The 10,252-nt window shown below is 38.2% G+C and overlaps 1 protein-coding gene across 1 annotated transcript; it reads right to left on the bottom strand.

Annotated features, from left to right (window-relative positions):
* Positions 1-3,111: 3,111 nt before the first annotated feature.
* On the bottom strand, positions 3,112-9,367 carry LOC100378205 (galectin-8-like). Its single transcript, XM_002731539.4, has 8 exons — positions 9,093-9,367; positions 7,493-7,581; positions 7,047-7,257; positions 5,232-5,354; positions 4,980-5,036; positions 4,462-4,550; positions 3,999-4,323; positions 3,112-3,575 (listed from the first exon to the last, which is right to left on the bottom strand). Exons 1-7 carry the CDS (start codon positions 9,225-9,227, stop codon positions 3,999-4,001), a joined length of 1,029 nt encoding a protein of 342 aa, XP_002731585.1. The 5' UTR covers positions 9,228-9,367; the 3' UTR covers positions 3,112-3,575.
* Positions 9,368-10,252: the final 885 nt, after the last annotated feature.

Below are 10,252 nucleotides of genomic sequence, written 5' to 3'. Positions count from 1 at the left end.
CCATGTTGTTTAAAAATCATAATCCAGCAAACAAATTATTAGCAATTAATAAATGTTGTTTATCAACTTTTCCTCCAAAATTTGAAAAATTGTGTTAGTCTATTAGTAACCGATATCCCTTGATGAAATTGTTTTCTTGTAAATTGTAACTATTTCACCCCTTTCAGTGCGTTTACGAAAAAAAACAGCTATCTAAAAAATATTTTAAAATCTTTTTACTAGTATAGGAATAAATCAAAAACAGGCCTTTCTAATATTACGTCAAGAATACACGTAGTAAAAGTCTTGAGCAGGGGCTGTAAAACAGAGAACCCGTACGTGGTGGTGATGCGATGACTCATAGAATACACGTAGTAAAAGTCTTGAGCAGGGGCTGTAAAACAGAGAACCCGTACGTGGTGGTGATGCGATGACTCATAGAATACACGTAGTAAAAGTCTTGAGCAGGGGCTGTAAAACAGAGAACCCGTACGTGGTGGTGATGCGATGACTCATAGAATACACGTAGTAAAAGTCTTGAGCAGGGGCTGTAAAACAGAGAACCCGTACGTGGTGGTGATGCGATGACTCATAGAATACACGTAGTAAAAGTCTTGAGCAGGGGCTGTAAAACAAACAGAGAACCCGTACGTGGTGGTGATGCGATGATTCATAGAATACACGTAGTAAAAGTCTTGAGCAGGGGCTGTAAAACAGAGAACCCGTACGTAGTGGTGATGCGATGACTCATAGAATACACGTAGTAAAAGTCTTGAGCAGGGGCTGTAAAACAGAGAACCCGTACGTGGTGGTGATGCGATGACTCATAGAATACACGTAGTAAAAGTCTTGAACAGGCAGGGGCTGTAAAACAGAGAACCCGTACGTGGTGGTGATGCGATGACTCATAGAATACACGTAGTAAAAGTCTTGAGCAGGCAGGGGCTGTAAAACAGAGAACCCGTACGTGGTGGTGATGCGATGACTCATAGAATACACGTAGTAAAAGTCTTGAACAGGCAGGGGCTGTAAAACAGAGAACCCGTACGTGGTGGTGATGCGATGACTCATAGAATACACGTAGTAAAAGTCTTGAGCAGGCAGGGGCTGTAAAACAGAGAACCCGTACGTGGTGGTGATGCGATGACTCATAGAATACACGTAGTAAAAGTCTTGAGCAGGGGCTGTAAAACAGAGAACCCGTACGTGGTGGTGATGCGATGACTCATAGAATACACGTAGTAAAAGTCTTGAGCAGGGGCTGTAAAACAGAGAACCCGTACGTGGTGGTGATGCGATGACTCATAGAATACACGTAGTAAAAGTCTTGAGCAGGGGCTGTAAAACAGAGAACCCGTACGTGGTGGTGATGCGATGACTCATAGAATACACGTAGTAAAAGTCTTGAGCAGGGGCTGTAAAACAGAGAACCCGTACGTGGTGGTGATGCGATGACTCATAGAATACACGTAGTAAAAGTCTTGAGCAGGCAGGGGCTGTAAAACAGAGAACCCGTACGTGGTGGTGATGCGATGACTCATAGAATACACGTAGTAAAAGTCTTGAGCAGGGGCTGTAAAACAGAGAACCCGTACGTGGTGGTGATGCGATGACTCATAGAATACACGTAGTAAAAGTCTTGAGCAGGGGCTGTAAAACAGAGAACCCGTACGTGGTGGTGATGCGATGACTCATAGAATACACGTAGTAAAAGTCTTGAGCAGGCAGGGGCTGTAAAACAGAGAACCCGTACGTAGTGGTGATGCGATGACTCATAGAATACACGTAGTAAAAGTCTTGAGCAGGGGCTGTAAAACAGAGAACCCGTACGTGGTGGTGATGCGATGACTCATAGAATACACGTAGTAAAAGTCTTGAGCAGGGGCTGTAAAACAGAGAACCCGTACCCGTACGATGACTCATATAATGCAGTGCAGTCCTTTGAAAGACGTAAACGTATTAGACTGCTAGACGCGGAAAATCAAATTAATTCAAGCCAGAAATATTTTTGAAATATTCACCAAAAAAACAAGATAAACTATACTTGAGTATGAGAAAGACCTAATTTAAGGCAAAAACGGGTAGTGAATGTGCAGTGCAATATAATACTGACTTTCCAACACTGATAGTTTAAATACAGAGGTACATAAACTGCTGGGCACTCTCAGGGAAAAAAATATGTTTGGAACAACATATATATAAGAAACGTAAAACAAGCACGATAAACGTCTTGCAAAAAACGAAGAGAAAACAGAATGAGTGCTGGAATTGCAAATGTGCCAAAATAGCACCACGTATTGATGCCGATGCCATCGTGAGTGAAGATGATTTGTATTTTGAAAGAAGTGAATACTGTTAAATACATTAAACATCATAAGAAACAAAACAAACTTACAAGTGTGCTTATCTTAAAATACTGTTAAATACATTAAACATCTTAAGAAACAAAACAAACTTACAAGTGTGCTTATCTTAAAATTAAAGATCTTGCCCAAATATTTTTTTTTTTTGTATTTATAAACTTTTATTGGAGTTTGCACTGAAATTAACATCTTACGTACTGGTTTGTACATTACAAATTGCAATTAATCTACATATTGCCCAAATATTTGATGAAGATAGTGATGCGGAGGAGGAGACTGAGGAGAGTGATATACGCTCGTTGTCAATTACATTGCACAACGTAGTCTGCGATAAATTTATTCGTATTTACGTTTTTACAGAAGTTCGAATGTCGCATATTTTTCCCACTATTTGTAGTTGGTCACAAAATTGAAGACTGCTTGTGGCAGGGGTACTATGGAAGACGATTTGTACAGGAGATCAAAACACCGACACATTACAAGTTGCAGCAACTTATCAATTATATTTTGTCATCCATTCTCAACATTCTGTGTGTTATGGATGTGTCTTTGTATCCATCACGAGATTGTGGGATATACTACACCTAGACATTGTATTGTATCATTTTAAATCCCAAATTGTACTTACATTCACGGTGTTATATTTCACTTCATATATAGGAATCGAAACACAATATTTAAAAACACTGTATATACTGATGACGGTAGATGGCACTGTGAGTGGTAAGGTGGATAGTTCCGTCGTTATATAAATAACAACAGACTCACCTTGAATAGTACGATGTATATTTATTTAATTTTCTCTGGTAGTATTACACAGTAAATTAGAATTATATGTGGGATCAGTTGTCGTAACATATCGTATAAACTAGGTTCATAAGCACAGCGTGTTTCAAATTCCACGGTCAGTTGTAAACTTTGCGGCAGCCATCTTGTGAAGTGTTGCAAGACAGAAGTATCGAACGATATGCACTCGGCAACCAGTTTTCGCTTAAGTAGTTACCCAAAATATTCAGATTGATCTAATTTAGGGTTTCGGGTGTGTACATCATTCGCAATTTTAATTTAACGATGATTTATACGCCAATATACACTAGATTAAGTAGGTATTTGAAAATCCATATGTATGTAATGTAAAAAATATAGAAAAGTACAGCTGATTAGTGTTTAATTATTTTAGTTAATATTGTCTTCAATATTTGCAATTTGAGACCAGCCTCTCGACAAAATGATCTGTAGAAAAGGGAAAGAAAATATACAGTTAAAATTGGTGTTACACAATCTTGAAAAAATATACAAAATAATAAAAAAACTGGTCCAATTTATTTTTGAAAGAGCCCGACACCCACAAACAAGCGACTGTAAATCTTGAATTCATATTATGTTTTTGTTTGTTGTGTTCAATGTTGATATAAACACAGAAACATGATTTATTACGAACTGAAAACATTGCACAGAATAATATTCGAATACACTATGCACATTTGAATTGAATTAATAATACGTACCATCAATTCAAATCACACGTGCTTTAGAATTGTCACGAACGAATATTATTCTGTACCCAGTGTACGAACACGAATTGTCGAAATGCTGCCATTGTTGCCTTATATACCTTATCCTAAATCTATGATATAGTCACTCTGACTTACTAACCTATTGATAACGTATCTGGTTTATACGAACATCGCCGCCAACGTGCAGAGTATCAACTTGCTGGTAAGCAATTCGGTGACGATATTCCAACAAATGGCTGCCATTGACGGCTACTTTGTAACAGTCATTCTGACACAATATGATAATTTCGAAATTAGTATTCGCTTGAAATGGAAAATAAGGAGCAGTTCTCTCTTCTGGGCCCCATTTCTGTTGTTGTCTGGAATTTCGGACGATGACGTTAGCTGGGAATCGTGGATTGAAATGGAATACAACGTCATGCGCCTTCCCCTGGCTGTGTCCAATCTGGAAATTTACCATAAACCTTTAAGACGAAACAAAAAATGTAAAAAATGAATATTTCCAATCATACATATTCATTACTATGTATAACGTGGTAAACATTTGATAATTTCGTAATCTTAATAAACTCACAAATAACATTTAATGATTTATCCTATACCTGGTTGGATTGGGAGCCACAGTTCCGTTTATTATAACCATTCTACCAGGAAACATTCCATTCGGAATCGCTCCAACATAAGGAGTTGACTAAAAGACATTTTTCAAAAAAAGTATATTAATACACAAATTATAATAACTTTTTAATTTAGATTTTAACTTCCTTATCACTTTCGAAATGCAATCCACGTTTCTGATATCGGAATGTTGTAACAGCTTCTACACACTCTCGATAATAGTACAGAGAAGTATACGTCATGGGGTATACAGACATATCCAGCGTACAATTGAAGTAACATCCTATCCACAATTGTTGAATGCAATTGACACAGGACATTGATATTATTCATTTTTAATGAGTTTAAAATTGCCTTGTCATTATGCCAGCAAAAATACGAACATACAAGTGCATTAACCCGATCAAATAGGGTCAGTTTTAAAGAAAGGCAAATACTTGCATGGGTAATTATTATCACCCATTAAATCAATCATTTTAAAAATAGTAATCTTAATACTCACAGGGTTAACAATTGGTCCTGTCGGGGCCACAGCTGAACGAGTTCCTGTGACTTCAACCTGGATAACATAAACAACAGTCCATATTCCCAATTCAGTAAAAAAGAGACTTTTTGTTTATGGCACTAGTATGGGATCTTTACACACCAGAGAAGTGTAACTGATTGCAATTCTGTCTTCAAGTGTAATTAATTTAGCTTTCTGTTTGCACATTATAATAGTAGTATTCTATATATGCGATGTTTCTATGTTTACCTGTTCATCCTGGAACCTGACGGAGGTGATTGTGACGTCACCATTGATAGCAAGATAGTCGATCTTCTTCAGAGGTCTGACACGGTGTTTATACGTAATGTAATGCTGACCGTTGACAGCAACCTGTAAGGACGTACAGTTCAATATTTGGATATTTCATTTAATATAAGCAGTCTGAGGTATGGAGATCTGCATATCTGTAATCTTAACCAATCGAGGACATGACTTGGTCAAATGTAATTGCTTTCAGTGGTCTGATAAATCTTGATGATCACGTAATGGCCACGATTTAGAAACCACGAGTGACAAGTATGTGTGTGTGTGGGGGGGGGGGTCGGCCAATCAAAGTCGTTGCGAACTGTCGATATGTAACTATGTAACCACGGAAGTTCTAGACCGGGAGAGGCACTTGGCTGATCGAGTCTGGTCTTGGCTGATTACGTACGCGCGTTCTGAATTTCGAGGAGAAATAGGTTTCACGTTGTGCTATCACAGTGGAAGACCACGAAGAGAATCTAGTGTAAACTGAACCAGAGCATCGATTCAGCACGGTGCATTTGCTTAAAGATAAAATGGAATTACGTATATAGATACATCTGGCCAGCTTTAACTGTGCTACTAAAACCCCAAAACAGAAGAGGTATGGAACAACGTCACATACGAGCGCACATAACATACTTGAACGGGAAGATACCGCATAACGAATTCAATAAAAACTTGATGATAAATCTCGATTTTATTTTCTCAGGCGTTTTTAGCGTGTGTTGTTACCGTCGCTTGGAACTCAATTCCCGCGCGTGCGCAGGTGACGACCCTCCCGATTTAATTTATCCAGATATATCTTGTATTGGCGATTGCCCTTAAAATCATGTGTGTGTGTGTGTGATTTTCTGTGTCTTCACGTATTAATTCTTCTGCAGGGCCAATTTAGGTGCTAAAATCTGAAAAAAAATCCTGGTCCATTGTTGCCATGGCAATAACCATAACAATGATTTGTTGGGGTAACTTTTCACCAAGAACGGATTTTTAACTCTTCTGTGATTATTTTTGCTGGGACGATTTCGTTCATACTTGGTAGGCATGTCATACCTTCACTCCAGTTGAGTGGTAAAATTTCAAAAAAGAAAATCCTGACCCACTGTTGCCATGGCAACGGCCTAAAAACTGGTTTTTTTTTAATTCTTTCGTGCCAAATGTATTACTTCATAACAGTCTTGTATTAGCAGTGTTGAAATGGTCATGCTTTTTATTTTGGCTAAGTTGCTCACCGACGATAGACCTTCGGTGCCGACATTGTTACACTGTATTAAGTCCCAACGCAACTTTGAACTTTAAATGCTGTAAATGCTGAGTTAAATAAAAAAAGATGAAAATACAAAACGGTCGGAAATAATACGTTGTCATCTTATCGAAGTATAGGTTAAACGCCGATGATAATGATAACAAAAAAAACGTACTAGTAATAAAGTGAAGTGATTTAGGAGGCTGAATGCTCTTTCCAACTTTGTATATGGTTTTAGTTATAAACCAAGATTAGCTTCACGAAAAAATGTCGCCAATCAGCCTACCGGCTTGTCAAATGTACATGTTACAATTTAAAACAGTTCGCTTTTTTTTTTAAAACCGATTTCACAAATGTTATATATTCCGTCAAAAGGCCTTTATTTACAAATTTAACAGCCGTCGCGACGCAATGTATTTGCTGTGGGTCCCATGCGACGTATCAACGCGTGTAAAGACACACCCCGCCACCAGATTCGAAAGCCCGCCGTCTGACGACTGTAACTATTTAACATTGACATTTAATATCGATACCTTGAATTCTTCTTTGACAGCCAGGACCATAATCTCAAAGTTTTGACCAGGTACGAATGGCTGGTAAGGCACGCCACGTTCCTCGGCACCCCATTTCTCGTTTGTCAGCGTATTCCTAACAATATGTCCTGCTTTGACTCGCGCAGCAAAGTGGAATGCAATGTCTGCACGTGGTTTAGTACTGGCACCAATCTGAAAGTTTATAGCGAACCTGGAGGAAACATAACACAAAACCAATAAACATACATACCCCGAACAAACAAACAATGTCTACGTACTGTATATGTAACATTTTCATCTTTTTCGGAGATTTGTTAGTATGTGGCGATAGTTGTCGTAATTTTGAAATTCATGGTTGCGCCATTTATTGTTATTCGTCAGACACACATCGTTTTTTCAATATGCAATGAGACAACGTTAATGATACACGTGTGGTGAAAATGTACCTGTCGGCATTTGGGGGAACACTTCCCTGTATGACTACCATGGTCCCAGGTCTCATACATCCGGGGATTTGACCCAGGAAAGGAATGCTCTGTATAAACAAAATACATGTACATAAATAAAAAATATATATTGATTATTGTCATATATCATAACTACGTACCATAACCATTCATCAAAGATGTCAATGAACAATACCAAATACATCAGAGTTGTCAGACTGTTTTAATGATTATGACAAATTGCACTGGTCATGCTCTGATTGATCGAAATGTAAATTTACGGAAGATTATTTGATATATCATGCCCGAATTATTACTCAATTATGACGATGCAATGCAGGCAGGAATAAGTTTAGATCAAAAGATATCAAGGTTTAATAGTTTATTGAAACACTTAAAATTCCTCAGAAGGAATTAAAATGGTTGCACTGATTGCTAAAACACATATATAAAACATACAAACTTTACAAAAATTACTATCTAGATAGTAGTGCAAACACACAAATACAGTCATTTCATGTGTCAAAGTACAGTGGGTGTTGAAGGGCTTGAAACATTTTATCGACGATTATAAAACTATAACAACCATTGGCACTGCTTTTTTACGAGTAACATATGTAACAGACGGTGTCATGAGTCACAAACCTAGGATGTTGAAATCAGAGAGAGTTCTATTGTTGTCCCTTCGCGGATAAAGTACTTTCCCAATTGTCGCTTTCACATATGCTCGAAGGTTCACAGCTTATGTACAACAAAAATGAAATATTATCAAGTTCAAATGTTCTAGTATCGTCACGTAATTTACAATCAGAGCACTAGTAAAGTCACGTGTTTATTTTGTACGAATTAGTTACTGATTCAACCAACATTATATCAATGCAATATTATTGTAATACTAATACTAACGCGTAACCAAGATAAAATAGAATTTATAAAGTTTCATGAACAGCATTGCTTTCTTTGTTCAATACGTCTGGTGCACCAGTCCACGAACTCGCCCATTAAAACGGCTGGGATGGGTCTCCATTGGAAATCTATATGAAATAGGGTGGATGCTGACGTACGCAGATCACTTCCATTTCAATGCATAATTGTTTATTTATCATAAAGTTTGTCATGACAGTTTGCTATAAAGTCGTACTTTCAGAAAAGTTAAAATATAAGGTATAACATGAAGTGTTCATCGCCTTAAACTGGTATTATAGCTATGCGTGAAACGACACAGCCACTCAACAACGCCCCCTAATTGAATACCTCGCCAAACTAACCTGAGAGCCACGGACGTTCTGTTATTAAATGTCCATTTCATGATGAAATTACGTCCGCTATATTATATTATGCTTAAGTCGTATGGCATATAATAAAGCGGTCACGATCACATGACTTTTAAGCTAAAACGTAACTTTTGTTCCCGACAGTTACCGACTTTGGCCCGTGTCATACTCGTAATAGTGACTTTTACGGAACCCTGGACTATGGTCAAGGTGAGACCAGCGTGAAAACGAACTTGCCAGCCCTATTTGTAAAAATCCGAGATCTGTGTGCAACATCGTACATTTGACGCGTGATAAGGTGGATGCATAAATTACGCTATACTCACAGGGTTTAATAAGGGCTGGGCTGCGCCTGGCTCAGGGTAGCACAACTGCGGAGAAACTGCCCCCGGAGTAGGGTAGTGAGCGGCACAGCTACTGCTCATCGCTGGGTTCCAACCGGCAGGTGACGGGTATGCCATGATTTGTAAATAATATCTGATATATGTATAAATGAAATGATCTGACAACAAGCAAAGTTTCAGCTCAGCTCAGTATATGGCGTTATTGCACTTGCAATGTCACTTCCTCATGTACGCTATTTTATACGCGAGTGTGATAGTCATACTATTTACACACACTGATTGTTTGTATTCATTCGCGGGTATTCAAATAGTTCTAGAATGTGTTGACATCATGCGTTTTAAATTTACCAAAATAGCGTAACAAACGATTGAATATTACATACACAGAGTGTGCGAGTGTGTACGTACGTACGTGTATTTTTATTTTGCAATACACTATTGTTTTAATGCGCGGAAGGACATATGAGTTAAAGACTGAACCAATCATGTGAGCCTGACCAATGTACAAATACACAACACAGTTAGTTCGGAGAAAACATGACTCATTGGGCCACAGCCGGGGTGTAAATTTCATTTTGACTACTACACTTAAAGTACGGGAAAACCGCGTCAATCTTTCTGTTTAACCGCTATACACAAACAATTACTGCTGAAATACCGAGTGATGTTGTATTTTGTCTAACCACACTAGATGATCAAGACCTGTAACTAACGGGAAATGATGTCATGTTGGTCCTCCGAAATAGCACAGTAATTATGCATAGAAACCAGACTTTGGCGAGAAAAAACTGTGACGTTGAAAAGGTTAAACGAGTATAGTAATTAGATGACGTGCTACGGTTATTGAGTTCTATATTGACCCGTTTATTAAATATAGGCCAATTGGGTGATATTTAAATTTACGTTGCGATGAACTAGCAATATTGGCAGGGACTGATCTGCAAAGTTCACCAAAGAGCGCCGACTAAATTTAGTAACAGTCTTTCACTTTCGATTTAATAATACAAACAGTTGTTATGTGTGAACGTAGGGTATATCGAGTTCTAGCACAGGGAGCCCAGGAACTATAATCAACTGTAGAACGCAGTCTCTATGAGCGCGGGGGGGGGGTATCGGCTGGTATCTAGTGTAAGAAATAGACA

This window comes from Saccoglossus kowalevskii, chromosome 2 (genome assembly GCF_978046115.1).
Source record: "Saccoglossus kowalevskii chromosome 2, keSacKowa6.1, whole genome shotgun sequence".
In the NCBI taxonomy this organism is placed as follows: Eukaryota; Metazoa; Hemichordata; class Enteropneusta; family Harrimaniidae; genus Saccoglossus; species Saccoglossus kowalevskii.
The sequence above is the reverse complement of the archived record's forward strand: the minus strand, read 5'-3'. Positions and strand labels throughout refer to the sequence as shown.

Bases quoted from the DNA above. Each gene is read 5' to 3' on its own strand.
- LOC100378205 (XM_002731539.4), bottom strand. From the start codon at position 9,227: ATGGCATACCCGTCACCTGCCGGTTGGAACCCAGCGATGAGCAGTAGC. The intron at 7,582-9,092 runs GTGAGTATAGCG...TTGTTTATACAG, and splicing joins CCCAGCCCTTATTAAACCCT to AGCATTCCTTTCCTGGGTCA. The intron at 7,258-7,492 runs GTACATTTTCAC...TGTTTCCTCCAG, and splicing joins GTTCCCCCAAATGCCGACAG to GTTCGCTATAAACTTTCAGA.